General features: G+C 41.8%; 2 protein-coding genes across 2 annotated transcripts in view; both read right to left on the reverse strand.

The window, feature by feature from the left end:
* The window catches only part of LOC123992818 (complement C4-B-like), a 44,076-nt gene extending 31,693 nt beyond the window's left edge, over positions 1 to 12,383 (reverse strand). Inside the window, exons 1-14 of the mRNA XM_046294357.1 lie at positions 12,067 to 12,383; positions 7,401 to 7,596; positions 7,121 to 7,307; positions 6,978 to 7,048; positions 6,797 to 6,882; positions 6,635 to 6,717; positions 6,467 to 6,554; positions 6,278 to 6,383; positions 6,024 to 6,150; positions 5,785 to 5,900; positions 5,380 to 5,556; positions 5,046 to 5,243; positions 4,618 to 4,812; positions 4,277 to 4,423 (exon numbers count right to left, since the gene is read on the reverse strand). Coding sequence (XP_046150313.1) covers positions 4,277 to 4,423; positions 4,618 to 4,812; positions 5,046 to 5,243; positions 5,380 to 5,556; positions 5,785 to 5,900; positions 6,024 to 6,150; positions 6,278 to 6,383; positions 6,467 to 6,554; positions 6,635 to 6,717; positions 6,797 to 6,882; positions 6,978 to 7,048; positions 7,121 to 7,307; positions 7,401 to 7,596; positions 12,067 to 12,128 — 1,839 coding nt within the window. The 5' untranslated portion in view covers positions 12,129 to 12,383. The remainder of the gene's footprint in view (positions 1 to 4,276; positions 4,424 to 4,617; positions 4,813 to 5,045; positions 5,244 to 5,379; positions 5,557 to 5,784; positions 5,901 to 6,023; positions 6,151 to 6,277; positions 6,384 to 6,466; positions 6,555 to 6,634; positions 6,718 to 6,796; positions 6,883 to 6,977; positions 7,049 to 7,120; positions 7,308 to 7,400; positions 7,597 to 12,066) is intronic.
* Positions 12,384 to 16,604: 4,221 nt separating this feature from the next.
* The window catches only part of LOC123992820 (FRAS1-related extracellular matrix protein 2-like), a 133,604-nt gene continuing 122,768 nt past the window's right edge, over positions 16,605 to 27,440 (reverse strand). The window contains exons 19-26 of the mRNA XM_046294361.1: positions 25,180 to 25,372; positions 24,792 to 24,896; positions 24,431 to 24,558; positions 22,502 to 22,636; positions 21,908 to 22,034; positions 20,915 to 21,102; positions 20,607 to 20,753; positions 16,605 to 20,136 (exon numbers count right to left, since the gene is read on the reverse strand). Of these exons, the coding sequence (XP_046150317.1) occupies positions 19,408 to 20,136; positions 20,607 to 20,753; positions 20,915 to 21,102; positions 21,908 to 22,034; positions 22,502 to 22,636; positions 24,431 to 24,558; positions 24,792 to 24,896; positions 25,180 to 25,372 (1,752 nt within the window). The 3' untranslated portion in view covers positions 16,605 to 19,407. The remainder of the gene's footprint in view (positions 20,137 to 20,606; positions 20,754 to 20,914; positions 21,103 to 21,907; positions 22,035 to 22,501; positions 22,637 to 24,430; positions 24,559 to 24,791; positions 24,897 to 25,179; positions 25,373 to 27,440) is intronic.

A 27,440-nucleotide genomic window follows, 5' to 3' on the forward strand; every position in this document is an offset into this window, starting at 1 on the left:
ATACATATAACAATACATACTGTCCTGTAGATACATATAAACGGTACATACTGTCCTGTATATACAGTAGATACATATAAATGGTACATACTGTCCTGTATATACAGTAGATACATATAACAATACATACTGTCCTGTAGATACATATAAATGGTACATACTGTCCTGTATATACAGTAGATACATATAAACGGTACATCCTGTCCTGTATATACAGTAGATACATATAACAATACATACTGTCCTGTATATACAGTAGATACATATAACAATACATACTGTCCTGTATATACAGTAGATACATATAACAATACATCCTGTCCTGTATATACAGTAGATACATATAACAATACATACTGTCCTGTATATACAGTAGATACATATAACAATACATCCTGTCCTGTATATACAGTAGATACATATAACAATACATCCTGTCCTGTATATACAGTAGATACATATAACAATACATCCTGTCCTGTATATACAGTAGATACATATAAACGGTACATCCTGTCCTGTATATACAGTAGATACATATAACAATACATCCTGTCCTGTATATACAGTAGATACATATAACAATACATCCTGTCCTGTATATACAGTAGATACATATAACAATACATCCTGTCCTGTATATACAGTAGATACATATAACAATACATACTGTCCTGTATATACAGTAGATACATATAAACGGTACATCCTGTCCTGTATATACAGTAAATACATATAACAATACATACTGTCCTGTATATACAGTAGATACATATAACAATACATACTGTCCTGTATATACAGTAGATACATATAAACGGTACATCCTGTCCTGTATATACAGTAGATACATATAACAATACATACTGTCCTGTATATACAGTAGATACATATAAACGGTACATCCTGTCCTGTATATACAGTAGATACATATAACAATACATACTGTCCTGTATATACAGTAGATACATATAACAATACATACTGTCCTGTATATACAGTAGATACATATAACAATACATCCTGTCCTGTATATACAGTAGATACATATAACAATACATACTGTCCTGTATATACAGTAGATACATATAAATGGTACATACTGTCCTGTATATACAGTAGATACATATAAACGGTACATCCTGTCCTGTATATACAGTAGATACATATAACAATACATACTGTCCTGTATATACAGTAGATACATATAACAATACATACTGTCCTGTATATACAGTAGATACATATAACAATACATCCTGTCCTGTATATACAGTAGATACATATAACAATACATACTGTCCTGTATATACAGTAGATACATATAACAATACATCCTGTCCTGTATATACAGTAGATACATATAACAATACATCCTGTCCTGTATATACAGTAGATACATATAACAATACATCCTGTCCTGTATATACAGTAGATACATATAAACGGTACATCCTGTCCTGTATATACAGTAGATACATATAACAATACATCCTGTCCTGTATATACAGTAGATACATATAACAATACATCCTGTCCTGTATATACAGTAGATACATATAACAATACATCCTGTCCTGTATATACAGTAGATACATATAACAATACATACTGTCCTGTATATACAGTAGATACATATAAACGGTACATCCTGTCCTGTATATACAGTAAATACATATAACAATACATACTGTCCTGTATATACAGTAGATACATATAACAATACATACTGTCCTGTATATACAGTAGATACATATAAACGGTACATCCTGTCCTGTATATACAGTAGATACATATAACAATACATCCTGTCCTGTATATACAGTAGATACATATAACAATACATCCTGTCCTGTATATACAGTAGATACATATAACAATACATCCTGTCCTGTATATACAGTAGATACATATAACAATACATCCTGTCCTGTATATACAGTAGATACATATAAACGGTACATCCTGTCCTGTATATACAGTAGATACATATAACAATACATCCTGTCCTGTATATACAGTAGATACATATAACAATACATCCTGTCCTGTATATACAGTAGATACATATAACAATACATCCTGTCCTGTATATACAGTAGATACATATAACAATACATACTGTCCTGTATATACAGTAGATACATATAAACGGTACATCCTGTCCTGTATATACAGTAAATACATATAACAATACATACTGTCCTGTATATACAGTAGATACATATAACAATACATACTGTCCTGTATATACAGTAGATACATATAAACGGTACATCCTGTCCTGTATATACAGTAGATACATATAACAATACATCCTGTCCTGTATATACAGTAGATACATATAACAATACATCCTGTCCTGTATATACAGTAGATACATATAACAATACATCCTGTCCTGTATATACAGTAGATACATATAACAATACATCCTGTCCTGTATATACAGTAGATACATATAACAATACATCCTGTCCTGTATATACAGTAAATACATATAACAATACATACTGTCCTGTATATACAGTAGATACATATAACAATACATCCTGTCCTGTATATACAGTAGATACATATAACAATACATCCTGTCCTGTATATACAGTAAATACATATAACAATACATACTGTCCTGTATATACAGTAGATACATATAACAATACATCCTGTCCTGTATATACAGTAAATACATATAACAATACATACTGTCCTGTATATACAGTAGATACATATAACAATACATCCTGTCCTGTATATACAGTAGATACATATAACAATACATCCTGTCCTGTATATACAGTAAATACATATAACAATACATCCTGTCCTGTATATACAGTAAATACATATAACAATACATACTGTCCTGTATATACAGTAGATACATATAACAATACATCCTGTCCTGTATATACAGTAAATACATATAACAATACATACTGTCCTGTATATACAGTAGATACATATAACAATACATCCTGTCCTGTATATACAGTAGATACATATAACAATACATCCTGTCCTGTATATACAGTAGATACATATAAACGGTACATCCTGTCCTGTATATACAGTAGATACATATAACAATACATCCTGTCCTGTATATACAGTAGATACATATAACAATACATCCTGTCCTGTATATACAGTAGATACATATAAACGGTACATACACGGGGAGATACATTCTCAGGTATACTGTATTTTCACAGACAAACCTGCTCTCTGTGATACAGTACATTAGCTCAGTGGTTTCCAAACTCGATCCAGAGGACACCAAGGGGTGCACATTTTGGTTTTTGCCTTAGGACTACACAGCTGATTCAAATGATCAAATGATCAACTCATCATCACACCTTGGTTATTTGAATCAGCTGTGTAGTGCTGGGGCAAAAAACAGAACGTACACCCCTTTAGGTTTTGAATTAGCTGTGTAGTGCTGGGGCAAAAAACAGAACGTACACCCCTTTAGGTTTTGAATTAGCTGTGTAGTGCTGGGGCAAAAAACAGAACGTACACCCCTTTAGGTTTTGAATTAGCTGTGTAGTGCTGGGGCAAAAAACAGAACGTACACCCCTTTAGGTTTTGAATTAGCTGTGTAGTGCTGGGGCAAAAAACAGAACGTACACCCCTTTAGGTTTTGAATTAGCTGTGTAGTGCTGGGGCAAAAAACAGAACGTACACCCCTTTAGGTTTTGAATTAGCTGTGTAGTGCTGGGGCAAAAAACAGAACGTACACCCCTTTAGGTTTTGAATTAGCTGTGTAGTGCTGGGGCTAAAAACAGAACGTACACCCCTTTAGGTTTTGAATTAGCTGTGTAGTGCTGGGGCAAAAAACAGAACATACACCCCTTTAGGTTTTGAATTAGCTGTGTAGTGCTGGGGCAAAAAAACAGAACATACACCCCTTTAGGTTTTGAATTAGCTGTGTAGTGCTGGGGCAAAAAACAGAACGTATACCCCTTTGGTTATTTGAATCAGCTGTGTAGTGCTGGGGCTAAAAACAGAACGTAGACAGACCCCTTTGGGCCTCCAGGAATTAGCTTAGGAAATGCTCTATTAGCTGATACCAGGTCATAGCCTTGTGAAGCTGTCAACATACACCTGAGACTGAGCCAAAATCCAGACTAATAATGTTATGTTACTTTATCATTTCATCTTTATTTAACCAGGAAGTCACATTGAAATTGAAATATCACCAGCAGGCACACATACTGTATGTGGCTATTCATTCAACCTGGTAAGTGTGTGACAGACAGAGGTTCTGTACCTTCTGAGGAGTGAGTTTGTTGTTCTTGTTGAGGATGTAAACAGCTGTATCTACAGCAGCCAGAGCTACCTTGTCTCCCTGGTCTGTACGGACCACCACATTCACCAAGTCAGCTGGTTTATGCTCTTTAAATGGAAGGATCTCGATCTGAAAACAGAGCAACAAAGACACTGTCACAATCTGCCTCCATGCAAAACTAGATCCCTTTGATTGATCTTTATTTGTCAAGTTAAAATCATAAAATGTGCCTTCTTGATGCACAGCACTGACAACAGGATACAACCATAATTGGCTAAGTGTAGTAAGAGTAGAAGTAGAGAAACAAGCGGTGACTATAGAACCTGTCCTTTGCAGATATCTTTGACATCGGCCCATACAGAGTCAGCCACTATGGTAGTCTTCTCTGGTGCCTGTGTGAAGTAGTAGGCCACCAGTCTGAAGGAAGGGACCAGGTCAAGACTGTAGGGCAGACTGAAGGTGGTCAGCTCAGTCCTCTGGACCCTGTTCATCTGGACCACTCTGCCCTTACTCAGGACCTGAAAGAATGGAAACAGAGGAAATAACACATTATTACTCTTCACTACAGATTTTTAAAATGTTAATTTCTCAACCCCAACGTGCTTATATTGATGTTGGTTACAGCTATGACAACCCCAGTCTACTGTAGTGTATGGAAACGTGAAGCTATGCACAGATAAAGTATGTTGCAGAAGTGGTAAATGGTCATCTCCATCCATTATTAGAATGGACTGATACTCCAATATGTTACCATATAGTAGATGTAGGCTGGTCGTGGGGTGCCTGGAGGGGTGATGTCTCTGAGAGTGACCGTCATGGTTCCTCCAGGCTCCAGGGTGACATGTTCTATCTCTACACTCAGGTAGCTGTTCCCCTCAGACTGGACTGCTGACACTGTCATTTTGGCATCACTCACTACTACCTCTTTATCCTCTCCCTCAGCAAACATCTGGAGAGACAAGAACATACAGTGCAAAGTTACAGTACGTCAATATTACCTCCCATGGAAATTAGAGCCACATAGAACACTTGACATAACTACAGTGTTGATTGAAAGTTGAAAGTTCTCTGTGTCTGTCCTGTACCTTGATGTCCATAGACGTGGCCAGTATGGGCACTTCGAAGGTGAGAACAGCCTCACCCTTAGAGTTACTGGATCCCTCCAACTTAGACTCCTGTGTGCCTCCTACAGAGGTCACTGAAACTGAAGCCCTCATACGGAGGTCGGGGGCTGGGGATCCATCTGGGTGGGTGATGGTGGCCTGAGAAGGAAACATGCAGCATATGGCCAGTAGACTATGTCTATAGATACAGTCATATTCTAAATGGTAAGGCCAATACAATTGATGACACTAACTATTGTACGGTACGTCTCATTTGGGGGAAAAGGGATTTGTTAATCTCAATATGATGTCCTGAATGAATACAAATTATATTTTACTTTGTGGTGTTAATGTTTGTCTTTGAGTGCAGAAACGACCACACAGTACCAGGATTGAGAACTTTCCTCCAGGTGTGAAGTATTCCTTAGTCTTAGACATGTCAATGATGTATGGAGACGTCACTATCTTTACTGAAGTGCTCTCAGCTTCTTCTAGCTCTCCACCTGAGAGAGCGAGAGACAAAGACAGACAGAGTGACAGTTACTGTCATACGGCACAATATCCAAGAGAAAATACCTGAATCCGCTGGCATGGTCATGTTTTATCCGACTGAATGAAGGACTTACTTGCTGTTTCTAAAACTGTAACAGCTATGCACAGATTGTATCCCTCCATGTGTTGGATGTTTTGCTTGTCTGCTTTCCCACGAAGGTCTTCAGTTGGCAGGGTAATGCTGGCGACGCCGTCTTGGATCTACAATACAACAGAAAAAAGTCAATGGAACTGGCCTGGATACAAAACAACAACTCTACAATCAGAAAACTTGACTTTAATTTGACATTTTTGAATGTACATTTTTAAGATGATAAAGTGAACTCACAGAAGTCTTGTTTTCCAGGCCAGGTAGATGTATTCTGTTGCCTTCTATGTCTATTAGTCCAAATCTAACATAAGCTATGCCATTGACACCTTTGCCATAGGTGTACCTGCAATCAACACACATTTACTTGACATGCTATGAACAATTCACAAAACAGTCCATAAATACAATCTGCTTCTACAATCTCACCTTACAGAGACGCTGAATTGAAAGGATTCTTCTGTCACTAAATAATATGGCTTCGAAGCTGTTATCTTCACCTCAAAAGTAGGAAGAACTGAAAGAAATAGAGGTGAGCTTCACTTTGTCGTTGTTGGGCTGTATCACAGAGTCACGCAACCTATTTTTGATACTCACCATATTCCCTGACCTCAAACTCCACTGAAGAGTTGGACATGGGATGGTCGATAAAAGTGGCAACAATCTTCCAATGGCCAGCCCTGAAACATATTGACAGAGTAGTGGTCAGTGCTACTCATGTCCTGTGTTCCATAGATTTTATGTCAACATCCTACTTACGTCTCAACGTCAGGGATCATTATGTTCCTCTGAAGGAGTTTACTGGAGTGTAGAGCCTGGTTGTACACCAGCAGGCCTTTGGAGTTCTGCAGAGAGACAGTGAATGTTATATTGAGAACAGAGATTCAATATAACACAATAATACAACTTTAACATACAGATAGATGTCTTGCAAACGTACAAATATCTTGACATTGATGCTTTCTTCGACAGGCAGCAGATAGTTGTCTAATGTGAAGACCCTGAAATTGACTGGAAAAGGACAAATTGGGATTATAACTAAAATCATATATAATAGTCAACATTTTTTATTTGAGACTTTACCATTCTCTCCTGGATTGTAGATTGGTTTGTCTGTCTGGATGAAGACATAACCCTTTTTTGTTGACAAAAGGATTGTTTTTTTTTTATTTAAGAAGTCATTGCTCTCTGCGGCCAGTTGGATATATGGCACAATTGTCTTTGTTTTTCCTATGTTTTTGATTGCCTCTTCGTACAGGCTAGGAACGACCTGTAAAACATGATAATAGAGGCAGAATCATATAAATGCACATTCCAGTAGTTCCATAGGGTATGAAAGGAGGTTAGCATTCTGCATACTTACACTCATTTTCACCACCTCCTGATAGCCATTGGCTTCATTGAGAGTTACATGCTTTTTTCCAGACAGAACTTTATTATTGTCAGTTTGGTACAGGAAGTATAGTGTAATCTGTGTAGGCTTGATAGCTCCCTGGAGCTGTACTGTCACTGTCTCCTCTACTCCCAGGTGGACTATGTTGGGAGCAGTGATGAGACATCTGCAAACACACACAAACACACACACACAAACACACACACGAACACAAACAAACACACACAAAAACACAAACAAACACACACACGAACACAAACAAACACAAACAAACACACACACGAACACAAACACACACACGAACACAAACAAACACACACACACACACAAACACAAACAAACACACACACGAACACACACAAACAAACACACACACGAACACAAACAAACACATGCAGGAATAAGCAGGTGGGAGGATAATTTCATACAAATAGTGAAACAGACAAAAAAAAATGTTTTATATAATACTTTACTAAATATATTCACATCACCAAATAATTGTTTAAAATACACTGTTTGCAATGAACGTCAGCAGTAGCCTCAACAACACTCTGTAGGGTAGCACCATGGTGTAGCCAGAGGACAGCTAGCCAGAGGACAGCTAGCCAGAGAACTGCTAGCCAGAGGACAGCTTGCCAGAGGACAGCTAGCAAGTGGACAGCTAGCCAGAGGACAGCCAGCCAGAGGACAGCCAGCCAGAGGACAGCTAGCCAGAGGACAGCTAGCCAGAGGACAGCTTGCAAGCGGACAGCTAGCCAGAGGACAGCTAGCCAGAGGACAGCTAGGCAGAGGACAGCTAGGCAGAGGACAGCTTGCCAGAGGACAGCTTGCCAGAGGACAGCTTGCCAGAGGACAGCTTGCAAGCGGACAGCCAGCCAGAGGACAGCCAGCCAGAGGACAGCTAGCCAGAGGACAGCTTGCCAGAGGACAGCTAGCAAGCGGACAGCTAGCCAGAGGACAGCTTGCCAGAGGACAGCTAGCAAGCGGACAGCTAGCCAGAGGACAGCTAGCCAGAGGACAGCTTGCCAGAGGACAGCCAGCCAGAGGACAGCTAGCCAGAGGTGGAAAAAGAACCCAATTGTCATACTTGAGTAAAAGTATAGATACCTTAATAAAAAGTTACTCAGGTGAAAGTCCCCCAGCAAAAAACTACTTGAGTAAAAGTCTAAAAGTATGTGGTTCTAAATATAGTTATGTATCAAAACTAAATGTAATTGCTAAAATATACTTAACTAAAAGTAAAAGTATAAATCAATTCAAATTCTTTGTATTAAGCAAAGCAGACACCACTGCAGCTAGCTTCTGTGCTCCTCTGGATACACAGATGCAGACAGTGTAGAAATAACAAGAGTTTATTACAACCACGGGGGCAGGCAAACGACAGGTCAAGGCAGGCAGGGGTCAGTAATCCAGGAAGGGTGTAATGGTTCCAGAACGGCAGGCAGTCTCAGGGTCAGGGCAGGAAGGGGTCAGTAATCCAGGAAGGGTGTAATGGGTCCAGAAAGGCAGGCAGTCTCAGGGTCAGGGCAGACAGAACGGTCAATACCGGGAAGGACTAGAAAACAGGAGCAGGGAAACAGGCAGGAACAGGGAAACAGGCAGGAACAGGGAAACAGGCAGGAACAGGGAAACAGGCAGGAACAGGGAAACAGGCAGGAGCAGGGAAACAGGCAGGAGCAGGGAAACAGGCAGGAGCAGGGAAACTGTCAGGAGCAGGGAAACTGTCAGGAGCAGGGAAACAAAGGCTGGCAGGTTTTACGAGCAAAACAAACTGGCAACAGACAAACCGAGGACACAGGTATAAATACACAGGGGATAATGAGGAAAATGGGCGACACCTGGAGGCGGGTGGAGACAATCACAAAGATAGGTGAAACAGACTTCAATACAAAACCTAGGAGGCTCTTGGTTCTCACCCCTTTCCATATACTTACACAGTAATTATGAATACTTCCAGAGGACTTCCTCCAACCTATCTGTGCTCTTACAGCATGAACTGACATGTTGTCCACCCAATCAAAGGATCAGAGAATTAATCGAGCACTGAAAACATAAGCTACAGCTAGCTAGCACTGCAGAGAAAACAATATGGTGACTAGTTGACTTAAAGAGAGAGAAAGGCAATAGTTGAACCGTTTTGTTAAGTCAAGTTAAGCTTTTGGTTTACACTGTACACTGCACTGCATGATTGTAGCGGGTTAACTAATGCTCTAGTTCCAGTAACTATGTTGACTTGACGTTAGCTAAAATGGTGACACCGATGTAGACTGTGCATAGCGGTTAGAGGCTATGATATGAAGGTCTGGCTTGGAAAGGTTTTATTGCCTGGTCATAGACAGCTGACGTGTTGTGTTGTCCACAAGCGAATGGAAATGGTGAGAGGAGGAGAGCGTGTAGATGCGAGAAGGAATTATCCAACGATCAAAGGGATCATGCGGATTTATGTGGCTGCTATGAAAGTGAACTGTGTTTGTGTTTGATCAAGGGTGTATTCCTTCCGCCGATTTTGTTGAAAAACTTTTCTTAAACGAAAGCAAACATAATGAAACAGGGATAAACATACCCGTATTTGTCAAATAGAAACTGTTGTTTGCAGCTGTTGGACTAATGATTACACTCTAGATCAGCTAGATGCAGGCAAAATTGTGCAAGGCGATATTGAATGTATCCGTGTCTGTCACCTTGATTGCTCAAATTTCTCTCGACCTGTGCAACTACGTTGTAAAATTACATTCATAGACTAGGTTACAGAAACCTCATGCTGGGTATAGGGAACATTTGAGTATCATGCAGTAACCCAAATCTATCGATGTTACATTGATTTGGGGGAATGGAATGTGAATGACAGTCATCCAATATGCTGTAATAGAAATAAGGCCATGCTCATCCCCCAAAATATTGTCCTCCCTCATCCTAAAAGTCATCAACTGACACACACACACACACACACACACACACACACACACACACACACACACACACACACACACACACACACACACACACACACACACACACACACACACACACACACACACACACACACACACACACACACACACACACACACACACACACATTCCTCCATCGACACCTCCTTAAAGGGCCTCTTGTACTCCTCCAACTACACAAGCTGCTTGTCTACATCTCTTCCCAAGAAATAATCACAACATCTCTTCCCAAGAAATCATCACAACATCTCTTCCCAAGAAATCATTACAACATCTCTTCCCAAGAAATCATCACAACATCTCTTCCCAAGAAATAATCACATCATCTCTTCCCAAGAAATCATCACAACATCTCTTCCCAAGAAATCATCACAACATCTCTTCCCAAGAAATCATCACAACATCTCTTCCCAAGAAATCATCACAACATCTCTTCCCAATAAATCATCACAACATCTCTTCCCAAGAAATCATCACGACACCACTTCCCAATAAATAATCACGACATCTCTTCCCAAGAAATCATCACGATACCACTTCCTAAGAAATCATCATGACATCTCTTCCCAAGAAATCATCACAACATCTCTTCCCAAGAAATCATCATAACATCTCTTCCCAATAAATCATCACAACATCTCTTCCCAAGAAATCATCACGACACCACTTCCCAATAAATAATCACGACATCTCTTCCCAAGAAATCATCACGATACCACTTCCTAAGAAATCATCATGACATCTCTTCCCAAGAAATCCTCATGACACCACTTTCCAAGAAATCATCATGACATCTCTTCCCAAGAAATCCTCATGACACCACTTCCCAAGAAATCACCATGACACCACTTCCCAAGAAATCATCATGACATCTCTTCCCAAGAAATCATCACGACATCTCTTCCCAAGAAATCATCATGACATCTCTTCCCAAGAAATCATCACGACATCTCTTCCCAAGAAATCCTCATGACACCACTTTCCAAGAAATCATCATGACATCTCTTCCCAAGAAATCCTCATGACACCACTTCCCAAGAAATCAACATGACACCACTTCCCAAGAAATCATCACAACATCTCTTCCCAATAAATCATCACAACATCTCTTCCCAAGAAATCATCACGACACCACTTCCCAATAAAAATCACGACATCTCTTCCCAAGAAATCATCACGATACCACTTCCTAAGAAATCCTCATGACATCTCTTCCCAAGAAATCCTCATGACACCACTTCCCAAGAAATCACCATGACACCACTTCCCAAGAAATCATCATGACACCACTTCCTAAGAAATCATCATGACATCACTTCCCAAGAAATCATCATGACACCACTTCCCAAGAAATCATCATGACATCACTTCCCAAGAAATCATCATGACACCTCTCCCCCTACTTATTTTGCAATTGGTCAGGGGTCTGATGGGATGGGGCAGCTCACCTGTCTGTCTGTTCTGATAGTGCCCCCACGGGGCGCACACACACACACACACACACACACACACACACACACACACACACACACACACACACACACACACACACACACACACACACACACACACACACACACACACACACACACGCTTTAGTAATATTTGAGAACACGACAGAAAATGACCAATGATGCAAGTAAAATATATCTACAAAGAATTAGCATGGATAGAACATAACTCACATTGGGTTCTGCTCACAAACTGCAGTCAGTGCAGCCATGATCAGAAGCAGTGTGTTCCTCATCGTTCTGCTTTACCGTCTGATCTGTATCATGCCACTGGAACAAAAGTCTTCTTTTCTTGTCCCAACCCCAAAATATTTAACAAAATACTGTCGAAGTTATCTGTAAAGCAGCTATGTCTGTAATGTTCCAGTTTGTGAGTGCAGCTGCAGCTCACAGAGAACAGGGTGCAGGATCTCAAATCGCACCCTATTCCTTACATAGTGCACTACTTTTAACCAGGGCCCATAGGGAATAGGGTGCCATTTGGGATGCACTCAGCATCAACACCTCCTCTAGCCCACCTAACTCTCCTCCTCTCAGCTTCTTTGACTCTAGTCTTGGCATTGGAGAAGGAACGTTATGAAATAAATCACGTGTTTTCCCAGAAACAAGATTTTGCTTGTGTCCCAAATTGATTCCTATTCCCTACATAGTAAACTATGTTTGATCAGAGCCCTATGGGCTCTGGTCTGAAGTAGTGTGATATACAGGGGCTCGGGGAGGGAATAAGGTTCCATTTGGGAAGTAGCCTTTCCCAAAAAGCCCAAATACATACACAACATCTGTTTTTCAAACAAGACAGCAGTCTGATTTTCTTCAAAACACTTTATTTGCAGACCACTTTGTGCTTTAGGTCTATGTTACAAATACTTAAAGCACATATGCCTTTAACATTGACAATTCCCAAAACATCCAAACGGTATATTTATTTGCAATACATATGTGTGTATATATACAGTACCAGTCAAAAGTTTGGACAAACCTACTCATTTTCTACATTGTAGAATAATAGTGAAGACATCAACACTATGAAATAACACATATGGAATCATGTAGTAACCAAAAAAGTGTTAAACAAATCAAAATATATTTTATATTTGAGATTCTTCAAAGTAGCCACCCTTTGCTGTGATGACAGCTTTGCACACTCTTGGCATTCTCTCAACCAGCTTCACTTGGAATGTTTTTCCAACAGTTTTGAAGGAGTTCCCACATATTCTGAGCACTGCTTTTCCTTCACTTTGCGGTCTAACTCATCCCAAACCATCTCAAATGGGTTGAGGTCAGGTGATTGTGGAGGCCAGGTCATCTGATGCAGCACTTCATCACTCTCCTTCTTGGTCAAATATACCTTACACAGCCTGTAGGTGTGTTGGGTCATTGTCCTGTTGAAAAACAAATGATAGTCCCACTAAGCCTGATTTATGCAGTCTCACCTGAACAGTTGATGTTGAGATGTGTCTGTTACTTGAACTCTGTGAGGCATTTATTTGGGCTGCAATCTCTGATGGGTAACTCTAATGAACTTATCCTCTGCAGCAGAGGTAACTCTGGGTCTTCCATTCCCATGGCGGCCCTCATGAGAGCCAGTTTCATCATGGCGCTTGATGGTTTTTGCGACTGAACTTGGAGAAACTTTCCAGATTTGTTTAACACTTTTTTGGTTACTACATGATTCCATATGTGTTATTTCATAGTCCTGATGTCTTCACTATTATTCTACCAAGTAGAAAATAATAAAAATAAAGAAAAACCCAGGAATGAGTAGTTGTCTCCAAACCTTTTACTGGTACAGTACATGTTTCTGTGTGTGTGTGTGTGTGTGTGTGTGTGTGTGTGTGTGTGTGTGTGTGTGTGTGTGTGTGTGTGTGTGTGTGTGTGTGTGTGTGTGTGTGTGTGTGTGTGTGTGTGTGTGTGTGTGTGTGTGTGTATACACTCACACACACATTAAATGCATTCAACAAAATCCTGAAATCATAATGGTGATGGTAGTAACATGATTTAAAATCAAGATATAAAATCAGCAAAACATAAGCATATTAAAATATAAAGAAATATTGGTATTCAATACTACTTTAGCAGTATGATATTGTAAGTTGCATAGCATTTATGTTTTAAAAAATAAAACAGCCAACAATATACACATCTGAAGTTTATAAAGCAGTGGGTATATGTATTCAGCATCTATCGATACAGTATGGAGGTCATTGTATGTTATCTTTGTATTATGACTGGGGCATCCATTGACAAGGGGATGGTCTATACCTTCCCTTTATGCATCATTTCAGTGTAAACGTGGCAACCATGTCTGTAACATATTTTATGGGTTTTGTGGCTAAATAGAACATTATCTGTAGAGGGAAACAAATATTAGATCTTCATTATTGGCAATCCCTATGGAATATGTGATCAAATAAATACATATTTCTGTAATGTTGTAACGATAATATCTCGAAAATCTGTGACTTAGATCGTAGTAGCTCATAGTTGGTTTCCCTTTAACTGGATTGTGATAAAACATATTCAGCAGTCCCAAATTGTGCCCAATTCTCAATATCGCACAATACATTTGACGAGGGCCCCGCTGGTCAAGAGTAGTGCACTATAAAAGTAGTGAACAATAAAGGGAACTGGGACACACTCATCTTCATGGATCATTAAGAATGTTTTTATCATACGATACAAAATATGATGTAAAACCTTTGGAGGACATTTAGTACAGATCAGTCACCTTGTAGCCCTGTAGAGAAATAGTGTGCCCAGAATGGCATGGTGCCTTTTGGGACACAGACATAGACATAGCTATGAGTTCTTACCACTAAGAATCACTGACCAAAGAAATCCCTGACCATGCTGAACAGATACAGACACAGAACATAGTATGTTCTATGTACTGTACTTCTATCTATGCTGTTTGTGCCTAGTGGATCCATCCAGAGCTGCTATAAACTGTACATTGCAGACCAGCTGTCTTTAAAATCAACTCACTAGGGGAGAGTGGGGTAAGTTGAGCCATTCTTGTCTCTAGGAAACCACACACAAAATTAATCATTTGACCAAATATTTGGGAAGAGATCATCATTTCATGAAAGTCTGTGAAGGAAGAAACCACATGGAAAAAGTGGTAAGCAAGTTAGATCCAAAAAGGATTTTCACCAAGTCAAATTAATTTGTTTTAAGAGTTTAGAGGTTTCATGATAGTTGTAACTAAACCAAAGTCGATCATTTAAAGATTTTTCTATACATCAGTTGGGGTGTCTATAAGCTTCAATATGAGGTCCTAAACCTAGCATGAAAGTGCATCCTTGTACGTAGCTGTGTGGGCTAATAAAGTCAAAATGTTTTCAATGGGGTAAGTTGAGCAAATGGTTGAGCCAATGGCAGGTTGAGCAAATTGAAATGTTTTCTTCCCAGGCCTAAAGCAAGGCATTATCTCTTTCGATTTGGGAAATAAAGATATGCATGGTTTTTTAAAAAGGTAGTGGTAATATTTCTTTCAGTGCAGAAATTTGTAGGGGTAAGTTGTGCCAAGATACCAAGTTTTGTGGACAAGCTATGTTTTTCAAAACTGTAATGTTTACATGAATTCTGATTATTTACAGGGATACACAACATCCTGAAATATATGTATACTGAACAAAAATATAAACGCAACATGTAAATTGTTGGTCCCGTGAGCTGAAATAAAAGACCATAGAAATGTTCCATACGCACAAAAAGCTTATTTCTCTCAAATTGTGTACACAAATTTGCTTACATTCCTGTTAGTGAGCATTTCTCCTTTGCCAAGATAATCCATCCACCTGACAGGTGTGGCATATCCAAGAAGCTGATTAAACAGCATGATTATTACACAGGTGCACCTTGTGCTGGGGACAATAAAAGGCCACTCTAAAATGTGCAGTTTTTTCACACAACACAATGCCACAGATGTGTCTGTGGCAGTTTTGATGGAGCGTGCAATTGGCATGCTGACTGCAGGAATGTCCACCAGAGCTGTTGCCAGAGAATTGAACGTTCATTTCTCTACCATAAGCCACCTCCAATGTTGTTTTAGAGAATTTGGCAGGATGTCGAACCAACCTCACAACAGCAGACCATGTGTTACCACGCCAGCCTAGGACCTCCACATCTGGCTTCTTCACCTGCGGAATTGTCTGAGACCAGCCACCCGGACAGGTAATGAAAATGAGGAGTATTTTGAGATGTACAGCACTTTGAGATATCAGCTGATGTACGAAGGGCTATATAAATAAATTTGATTTGATTTGATATTTTTGTCTGTAATAAAGCCCTTTTGTGGGGAAAAACTCATTCTGATTGGCTGAGCCTGGCTCCCCAGTGGGTGGGCCTGGCTCCCAAATTGGTGGAATTATGCCCTCCCAGGCCCACCCATGGCTGCGCTGCCCTGCCCAGTGTTGAAAATCCATAGATTAGGGCCTAATGAATTCATTTCAATTGATTGATTTCCTTATATGAACTGTAACTCGTTAAAATCGTTGAAATTGTTGCATGTTGTGTTTATATTTTTGTTCAGTATAGATATCTTTGTTAGAAAGAATACTATATTTCCCTTGACACAGTGATGCTGAATGTAAAAAAATGGGTCAATTTACCCCACTCTTCCCTACAGGATATACAGTACCGTTTCTCATTAGATCATTATATTCAGTGCTGTACTGTATGTATTCAAATACAGGACCACACTGATATTCCCTATATGGCACCCTAATTCCTTCTGGACACTGAACAAAAGTAGTGCACTATATAGGGAATAGGATGCCATTTGGGACGCCCCATAGTCATTACAACCATGATTGAGACTATTGAGAGAACAATTGAGACTATTGAGAGAACAATTATCCGAAAAACAATGTATGATAAACTTGGAACTCTGGATAGAAAAAGTCTGAATTACCTACAGTAGATTTGACACATTTTCCCCCACAATTTCACCCAAACCTGCTTTACATAGTATTATACAAGTTTAAACAATTATAAAATCAAAGGCAGGCACAAATGATAGATAACCATTAATACATACAAAACAAATAGAAAGTGTTTCTTTAGCACCTACTGTAGGGGTCCTATACATCACATAGAATAACCATGTGATGGAAACAATCTAAGCACTTGTCCCAAATTACACCCTATTCCCTAAATAGTGCACTACTTACAGTGCAAAATAGGGAATAGGGTACCATTTGGGATGCATGTTACAGTATAACATCCAGTGGATTCTTAGGCACCTGTTGAACTTCAACATGAATCAGTCTCCATACTTCAGTACAGAGAACAGACCTGGGTTCAAATACTATTTTAAATCATGTAAAATACTTAAGCTGTGATGAATTGAGCTTGCCTGTTGTAATGGAACCAATATAAATGTCCCACTGGGCACTCCTGGCAGGCTAAAGCAAATATATTTTAACGATTTCAAATAGTGTTTGAACCCAGGTCTGACAGAGAGCTACAATAGGACATTACAGTAGGACATTATTGTAGGACATTACAGTAGGACATATTCCCAGTGTTAGCAGACTATTGACAGTGGCTTGACACGGGATAACAAACACACGTTAACAACTATGACAGTTCTATGCCAATTTTGCGTTCATACTGAATACTGAATACCAGGAATACCGGTATTCGACTCTGGGCCTGGAAGGTAGAAACACTTCTGGCTTTCATTCTTTCCTTCTAATCAGGAACTGTTTACATTGTGGGCCACTCTAGCCAATCAGTAACATTAATCAATCAATCAGTCAATCAATGAATTACAAGGTAGAAAAGACAACCATCAGTGTTGCTGCCCTACAGGCCTGGAGCTGAATAGCCGTGCTACATGGTCTTTTACCAACTCACTGGACCACCATCCATCCTACAGGCCTGGAGCTGAATAGCCGTGCTACATGGTCTTTTACCAACTCACTGGACCACCATCCATCCTACAGGCCTGGAGCTGAATAGCCGTGCTACATGGTCTTTTACCAACTCACTGGACCACCATCCATCCTACAGGCCTGGAGCTGAATAGCCGTGCTACATGGTCTTTTACCAACTCACTGGACCACCATCCATCCTACAGGCCTGGAGCTGAATAGCCGTGCTACATGGTCTTTTACCAACTCACTGGACCACCATCCATCCTACAGGCCTGGAGCTGAATAGCCGTGCTACATGGTCTTTTACCAACTCACTGGACCACCATCCATCCTACAGGCCTGGAGCTGAATAGCCGTGCTACATGGTCTTTTACCAACTCACTGGACCACCATCCATCCTACAGGCCTGGAGCTGAATAGCCGTGCTACATGGTCTTTTACCAACTCACTGGACCACCATCCATCCTACAGGCCTGGAGCTGAATAGCCGTGCTACATGGTCTTTTACCAACTCACTGGACCACCATCCATCCTACAGGCCTGGAGCTGAATAGCCGTGCTACATGGTCTTTTACCAACTCACTGGACCACCATCCATCCTACAGGCCTGGAGCTGAATAGCCGTGCTACATGGTCTTTTATCAACTCACTGGACCACCATCCATCCTACAGGCCTGGAGCTGAATAGCCGTGCTACATGGTCTTTTATCAACTCACTGGACCACCATCCATCCTACAGGCCTGGAGCTGAATAGCCGTGCTACATGGTCTTTTATCAACTCACTGGACCACCATCCATCCTACAGGCCTGGAGCTGAATAGCCGTGCTACATGGTCTTTTATCAACTCACTGGACCACCATCCATCCTACAGGCCTGGAGCTGAATAGCCGTGCTACATGGTCTTTTATCAACTCACTGGACCACCATCCATCCTACAGGCCTGGAGCTGAATAGCCGTGCTACATGGTCTTTTATCAACTCACTGGACCACCATCCATCCTACAGGCCTGGAGCTGAATAGCCGTGCTACATGGTCTTTTATCAACTCACTGGACCACCATCCATCCTACAGGCCTGGAGCTGAATAGCCGTGCTACATGGTCTTTTATCAACTCACTGGACCACCATCCATCCTACAGGCCTGGAGCTGAATAGCCGTGCTACATGGTCTTTTATCAACTCACTGGACCACCATCCATCTTACAGAACAGAGGCATCTGCTGCTTTAGCACCTTTGGACAAATCATAAATGTTTTTGGGATCAAGTGTGACATCATAAAACAAAGCAATAATAAATGTAGGCAAGTGCCTTAAACAGAACAGGTTACAGGTACTTCCCTAGTTGGGGCTGTCTCCCCATATAGATAGATTGTTTTACCTCTATGGTCTCCCCTACAGCAGAGCAGAAGAGCTGCAAGATTTCAAGTAGGTTTTTGTACAGAACTAAACTCTCATTGTTGATTGTGTTGTTTCAGTTGTCCCATCCCTCTCTTTATGTCCCAATGTAAAAAAAACAACAAATAGGCACATAAAAAATATATCTGTCAGCGTTTATTTTTATGTGGTGAATGTCTGTCTGTCAGTCAGTCTGTCTGTCTCAGTGGCCGTGTCGAAGGAAGTCTGTCTGTCTATCAGACCTCTGAGCTGTCCAAGCCACCGCTAGTGAACCCTGATGTTATCATGGGCTCAGTGGAGCATGACGTTGCCGTGGGAACCTCCATCTTCTTCTTTTCCTGTCTGGACCGTACGGTTAGCACTATGACGATGATGATGAGGATGGTGAGGAGGAGGCCCACCAGGATCCCTATGATCAAGACCAGGCCGTCCTCGCTCTCCACAGGATGGTTCAGCTCCCTGGGCACCACACCCCGAGTGAGGACCTCCCGGTCAGGGCTGGTGCGGCGCTGGCGGCTAAGGTCCAGGGAAATATGGAGAATATTGGTGCCACGGTTGTTGTCCAGGCCGATGTCCTCTGTTAGGTCTGGCACCCCGTTTGCTGACCGCCTGGAGCGAGACTGGGACTGGGACTGGGACTGGGACTGTCCTCCTGCAGCCATAGTTTGACGCTGGGTTTCTCTGTCCATGCTGCTGTGTTGGGTCAGGGAGTGGCCTCCTGCAGCCATACTGCTGTGTTGGGTCAGGGAGTGGCCTCCTGCAGCCATACTGCTGTGTTGGGTCAGGGAGTGGCCTCCTGCAGCCATACTGCTGTGTTGGGTCAGGGAGTGGCCTCCTGCAGACATACTGCTGTGTTGGATGAGTGTGTGGTACTCCAGACTTCTCTTCCCGATGCCCCTGTTGGCATTCTCTCTGGAGCGGACAGTGTAGATGGTGTGGATGAACCACTCTCTCCCTGCTGACACCTGGACACCAGTGGAACAGGGTTAGTCATAAGGGCTGCGTAGTTCACTTGACAATGAAAGGAACAATTTGATCATTGAAAGGAACAATTGATCATTAAAACTAGAGTATTTCATTGAAACAATAACAAAGCGACACCCTGCCTCTGTTTTGGGCCTGGAGAAATGTCATGACTCCGAAATTCATCAACAGTTGAACCAAGCTCATGAGGCATTTACAAGTATAAGTTATATTCGTCAAGAATCAATGGGTGTATATCATTCATTTACAAGTTAAAGCCGTGGAAGAGTGTTATAAATAGGAATTAGACAGGGATGTTTCTTCTCCACTATTCTTTTCACGCTTGCTATAGAACCACTGGCAGAAAGAATACATCAAGATTCAAAGATAACAGGAATTGTCATCGATAAATAGTGTGGTGTAAATAAGCAGGATGTGTGTTGTGTTCTGCTGCGTAGGGTCCAGGAACTACCTGGAACAGTGCTGTAGAGTCCATACTGAAGCCGTCAGATCCAGGCTGTCTGACCAGGGCCAGGGCCTGAGGGTCGTCTACAGCCAGCAGAGCCCTGAACCCCACGCTACCAAACGACCTGGCCTGGGTCTCTGGCTGGGCCTTATCCTGGAGGAGGAGAGGGAAACACTAGTAAACACTGTACCAACATTGGACCGTGTCAAGGTCTATAGGGTATTTATGTGAATTTACCCTGTACTACGTCCTTGTCTGCATCTCTAATGATCCCCACATAATGCACTACAGGCCCTGTACTGTACTGTACTTACGATGATCTTGAATCTGTAGAGCAGCGAGGGAGCATCAGCCAGACAGCCATACTCATTGTTGTTGGGGTTGTACTTGGGCACGTATCCATCCGCGCCGGTGCACAAGAAGACCTTCTCTATGTTACAGATAAAGGAATCTCCCAGGTTCTGGACTGGATCCACCATCACTCTGCCATAGATCATATCCCCTGGGAGGAGATCAGCTGTGAGTTAATACAGTAATGAATCAATCAATCAAACAGATAGTCAATGGGGCTACCTCCATCCCAAATAGCACCCTATTCCCTATGTAGTGCACTACTTCTAATCAGGACCCATGAGAAGGTGGTGTGTGTGAGAAGGCTGTGTTTATTTGTAGCGTTACAGTACCCTGTGAGAAGGCTGTGTTGGTTTGTAGCGTTACAGTACCTTGTGAGAAGGCTGTGTTGGTTTGTAGCGTTACAGTACCCTGTGAGAAGGCGGTGTTGGTTTGTAGCATTATAGTACCTTTTGAGAAGGCTGTGTTGGTTTGTAGCGTTACAGTACCTTGTGAGAAGGCTGTGTTGGTTTGTAGAGTTACAGTACCTTGTGAGAAGGCTGTGTTGGTTTGTAGCGTTACAGTACCTTGTGAGAAGGCGGTGTCGGTTTGTAGCGTTACAGTACCCTGTGAGAAGGCAGTGTTGGTTTGTAGCGTTACAGTACCCTGTGAGAAGGCGGTGTTGGTTTGTAGCATTATAGTACCTTTTGAGAAGGCTGTGTTGGTTTGTAGCGTTACAGTACCTTGTGAGAAGGCTGTGTTGGTTTGTAGCGTTACAGTACCTTGTGAGAAGGCTGTGTTGGTTTGTAGCGTTACAGTACCTTGTGAGAAGGCGGTGTCGGTTTGTAGCGTTACAGTACCCTGTGAGAAGGCGGTGTTGGTTTGTAGCATTACAGTACCTTGTGAGAAGGCTGTGTTGGTTTGTAGCGTTACAGTACCTTGTGAGAAGGCGGTGTCGGTTTGTAGCGTTACAGTACCTTGTGAGAAGGCGGTGTCGCTCTCCTGTCCGAAGCCCATGGATCCATCAGACAGCCACAGAGATCTTTTAGACAGTAGCAACATCTGAGTGTTCAGACTGAACTCAGCCGCAACCGGGTCACTCACCTGGGATAGGACACACACAATACAAAGTTTTACCATCTTAGTATAGGGCAACACATACCATTCAGTTACCATCAGAGAACAGACCAATCACAGTGTTACCATCAGTCTACACCTGCTAAGCTGTTTCCCACTAAAGTACATCTCTGTGTGAACTCAAAGATTGTCATCTCACAGACACCTTTAATGGCACAACATTGATGTACACTCTTAGAAAAAAGGGTTCCAAAGGGGTTCTTCGGCTGTCCCCATAGGAGAACCCGTTTTGGTTTCAGGTAGAACCATTTTTGGTTCCAGGTAGAACCCTTTTGAGTTCCATGTAGAACACATTCTATAGAAGGTTCTACATGGAACCCAAAATGGTTCTACCTGCAACCAAAAATGGTTCTCTTATGGGGACAGCCGAAGAACCCTTTAAGGATCTAGAAGATAGCACGATTGTAGTAACGTTAATCCTCGGGTGATCTGACCTGCTGGAAGCGTATGTCCAGGTCGAAGGTGACAGGTTCTCTGGGGTTACAGACAGGAGGCAGGGAGTACTCCAGACTGGGGGGAGAGGTACAGGGCAGCAGCTTCACTGTGTAGGTACCTGAGTAGTCACGCACCTGGGAGAGAGAGGGGACATAAGACACAGTTATTTACTTCGGGTTGAAGCTTTATTTAATCAGGTCATTTAGAACAAATATTATCTTTTTACTTTTAGTTATTTTACACTAGTGCCGATAACACACTACGACTTAAGAACAGAATTCTGTAAATGGCATATGCTAGTCCCAAGTCTTTACACTAAAGACACAGAGAAACCAGATTTTAAAATACACTGCTCAAAAAATAAAGGGAACACTAAAATACCACATCCTAGTTCTGAATGAATGAAATATTCTTATTAAATAATTTTTTCTTTACATAGTTGAATGTGCTGACAACAAAATCACACAAAAATTATCAATGGAAATCAAATGTATCAACCCATGGAGGTCTGGATTTGGAGTCACACTCAAAATTAATGTGGAAAACCACACTACAGGCTGATCCAACTTTGATGTAATGTCCTTAAACAAGTCAAAATGAGGCTCAGTACTGTGTGTGGCCTCCACGTGCCTGTATGACCTCCCTACAACGCCTGGGCATGCTCCTGATGAGGTGGCGGATGGTCTCCTGAGGGATCTCCTCCCAGACCTGGACTAAAGCATCCGCCAACTCCTGGACAGTCTGTGGTGCAACGTGGCGTTGGTGGATGGAGCGAGACATGATGTCCCAGATGTGATCAATTGGAATCAGGTCTGGCGGGCAGGCCAGTCCATAGTATCAATGCCTTCCTCTTGCAGGAACTGCTGACACACTCCAGCCACATGAGGTCTAGCATTGTCTTGCATTAGGAAGAACCCAGGGCCAACCGCACCAGCATATGGTCTCACAAGGGGTCTGAGGATCTCATCTCGGTACCTAATGGCAGTCAGGCTACCTCACACCATGACTGACTCACACGCCAAACCAGTCATGCTGGAGGATGTTGCAGGCAGCAGAACGTTCTCCACGGTGTCTCCAGACTCTGTCACGTCTGTCACATGTGCTCAGTGTGAACCCGCTTTCATCTGTGAAGAGCACAGGGCGCCAGTGGCGAATTTGCCAATCTTGGTGTTCTCTGGCAAATGCCAAACGTCCTGCACGGTGTTGGGCTGTAAGCACAACCCCCACCTGTGGATGTCGGGCCCTCATACCACCCTCATGGAGTCTGTTGGCACATCAATGCGAGCACATTTGTGGCCTGCTGGAGGTCATTTTGCAGGGCTCTGGCAGTGCTCCTCCTGCTCCTCCTTGCACAAAGGCGGAGGTAGCGGTCCTGCTTCTAGGTTGTTGCCCTCCTACGGCCTCCTCCACGTCTCCTGATGTACTGGCCTGTCTCCTGGTAGCGCCTCCATGCTCTGGACACTACGCTGACAGACACAGCAAACCTTCTTGCCACAGCTCGCATTGATGTGCCATCCTGGATGAGCTGCACTACCTGAGCCACTTGTGTGGGTTGTAGACTCCGTCTCATGCTATCACTAGAGTGAAAGCACCGCCAGCATTCAAAAGTGACCAAAACATCAGCCAGGAAGCATAGGAACTGAGAAGTGGTCTGTGGTCACCACCTGCAGAACCACTCCTTTATTGGGGTTGTCTTGCTAATTGCCTATAATTTCCACCTGTTGTCTATTCCATTTGCACAACAGCATGTGAAATGTATTGTCAATCAGTGTTGCTTCCTAAGTGGACAGTTTGATTTCACAGAAGTGTGATTGACTTGGAGTTACATTGTGTTGTTTAAGTGTTCCCTTTATTTTTTTGAGCAGTGTATATACTCTATATTGATAACCCAGTGTTAAAGATAAAATAAAATAAGATGTTGTCCTCACAGCGAAGTCTGATGTAAAGGTCCACTGCTGCATGGGCTGGTTGTAGGTGGGCTCGCTCCTCACCAGGCTGAGGTTAAAGGTCACCCCAGGGTGGTCCGCACACATCACCATGGACGACAGAGAGGACGCTGGGTACAGACACAGGTAAGGCTAATAGAGAACTGAAGGGGAATATGTACAGATTCAAGCGTGTCAGAGTAGGAGTGCTGACTTAGGAACAGTTTTACATCACAATGTTTAAGATTACATGGACCTGATCCTAGATCAGCACTCCTACTCTGAGACACTTGATACATACGGTGGGTTACTAGTTTAAGCCCATGGATGTACTGTATGAAAAGAGTAGATAATGTGAACATACCAGAGTGTGATATGACAAACAGTCCTCTGAATCGAGCCTCTGTTCTGAAGTTGACCACCAGACGACCCTGTTCGTTGATACGCATACTGGTGGGGTACAGGGCTCCTACAGAATACAGCCGGTCAGTCTCCCTGTCACACCGACCTAACACATCCCTACTAGTATAGCCCACCCATTGAGAAAGGTGCAGTAAAGGCCACCTGCAGAATGCACCCCGTCGGTCTCACTGTCACACCAAACTAACACATCCTCATTCATTGCTGTAACATAACAATATCATCTGTGCTCAAAGCACACCAGACAGTGTTGTATTTGTTTGTTTGTTTTTGCCTCATTCTGTAAAGAGTGAAATTACTTTTGAATATATTTCATTTGATGTGAGACTTGCCTTGTAGCTCAGCCTCAGCAGGGCTACCGATGCCGTCCCGCCACAAGATGGCAGTGTCGTATACGAAGGTGAGTCGTAGCTCAGACTGCAGGTCAAAATGCTGCCAGCCCCCTGCCCCCACCGGGGAGTGGAACACATAGGAGACGTGGAGGGGCACCCGGAGAGTCACATAAGACTGGACCAGGTTCAACACCTAGAGAGATACATACATCAAATCAAGCTGCATTTAAACATCAATATACTTTACAGTAACACAGAATACTAGCAATAGTAGGTAGGTTCAAGCTACAGAGAGACAGGAAAAAGAGGGAGAAATAAAGAGAGAGAAATAGAGAGAGGAAAACAAAATAGTGAGAGAAAGAGAGAAAAATAGAGAGAGAGCGAGAGAAAGAAAGAGAGAGAGAGAGCACACAAAAACTATACATACTTCGGCCTAAACATCAGTGCCACAAATTCAACATACCAATTAAGACCTGGCTACAAATACTTGAATCCGTTATAGAACCCATTGCCCTTTATGATTGTGAGGTCTGGGGTCCGCTAACCAACCAAGAATTCACAAAATGGGACAAACACCAAATTGAGACTTTGCATACCAGAATTCTGCAAAAATATCCTCATTGTACAACGTAGAACACCAAATAATGAATGCAGAGCAGAATTAGGCCGATACCCACTAATTATCAAAATCCAGAAATGAGCCGTTACATTTTTACAACCACTTAAAAGGAAGCGATTCCCAAACCTTCCATAACAAAGCCTTCACCTACAGAGAGATGAACCTGGAAAAGAGTCCCCTAAGCAAGCTAGTCCTGGGGCTCTGTTCAAAAACACAAACACACCCCACAGAGCCCCAGGACAGCAACACAATTAGACCAAACCAAATCACAAGAAAACTAAATATAATTACTTGACACATTGGAAAGAATTTACAAAAAAACAGCTGCACTTACTAACCTCCTGCCAAACATATTTCCCTCAGATTACACAGACCCACAAAGAATTCGAAAATGAATCAAATTTTGATAAACTCCCATATCTATTGGTTGAAAGACAATACCACAGTGTGCCATCACAGCAGCAAGATGTTTGACCTGTTGCCACAAGAAAAAGGCAATTAGTGAAGAACACCATTGTAAATAGAACCTATATTTATGTTTATTTATTTTTTATTTACTTTAACTATTTGCACATCATTACAACACTGTATATAGACATAATATGGCATTTAAGTCACACCCTGACCGTAGAGATCTTTTTATTCTCTATGTTTGTTTGGTCAGGGTGTGACTTGGGTGGGAAACTCTATGTTCTGTGTTTCTATGTTTTGGCCAGGTATGGTTCTCAATCAGGGACAGCTGTCTATCATTGTCTCTGATTGGGAATCATACTTAGGCAGCCTTTTTTCCTTTTCTATTTGTTAATGGCCTGTATAGCCCTAGTAAGCTTCACGGTCGTTTTTCTTGTTTTTTTAGCGACATTTATAATAAAGAAAAATGTACGCTCATCACGCTGCACCTTGGTCCAGTCATTCTCACGACGACAGCGATCGTGACAATTTTAAATGTTTTTTTTTGGGGGGGGGCTTTGTGTGTGTAATGTTTACTGTTAATTTTTTATTGTTCATTTCACTTGCTTTGTCAATATAAACATATGTTTCCCATGCCGATAAATTCCTTACATTGAATTGAATGGAAAGAGGGGGAGAGAGAGGGAGAGAGAAATAGAGACTGATAGAAGTATTCAGTATTCAGACACACTCATAACTTAACAAATACCTCATGGGAACAGTATTCAGACCCACTCATAACTTAACAAATACCTCATGGGAACAGTATTCAGACCCACTCATAACTTAACAAATACCTCATGGGAACAGTATTCAGACCCACTCATAACTTGATGTATGATTATGGCTTGGTCTTTATCTATATTCTATAGATTCATGTGATTATGTATGTAATACATATAGCAGGTGACATATAGAGGGAGTTACGGCGGCTGACGTAGTGCTGAAGTATAGCGTGATCAATATGTGTTACTATCAGCAGACAGCATCGTACCACTTAATATACACTGAGTGTACAAAACATTAAAAACACCTGCTCTTTCCTTGACACAGACTGACCAGGTAAATCCAGGTGAAAGCTGTGATCCCTTATTGATGTCACTTGTTAAATCCACTTCAATCAGTGTAGATGCAGTGGTGGAGACAGGTTAAAGAAGGATTTTTAAGCCTTGAGACATGGATGGTGTATGTG

Source organism: Oncorhynchus gorbuscha, linkage group LG13 (genome assembly GCF_021184085.1).
Source record: "Oncorhynchus gorbuscha isolate QuinsamMale2020 ecotype Even-year linkage group LG13, OgorEven_v1.0, whole genome shotgun sequence".
NCBI classification, from domain to species: Eukaryota; Metazoa; Chordata; class Actinopteri; order Salmoniformes; family Salmonidae; genus Oncorhynchus; species Oncorhynchus gorbuscha.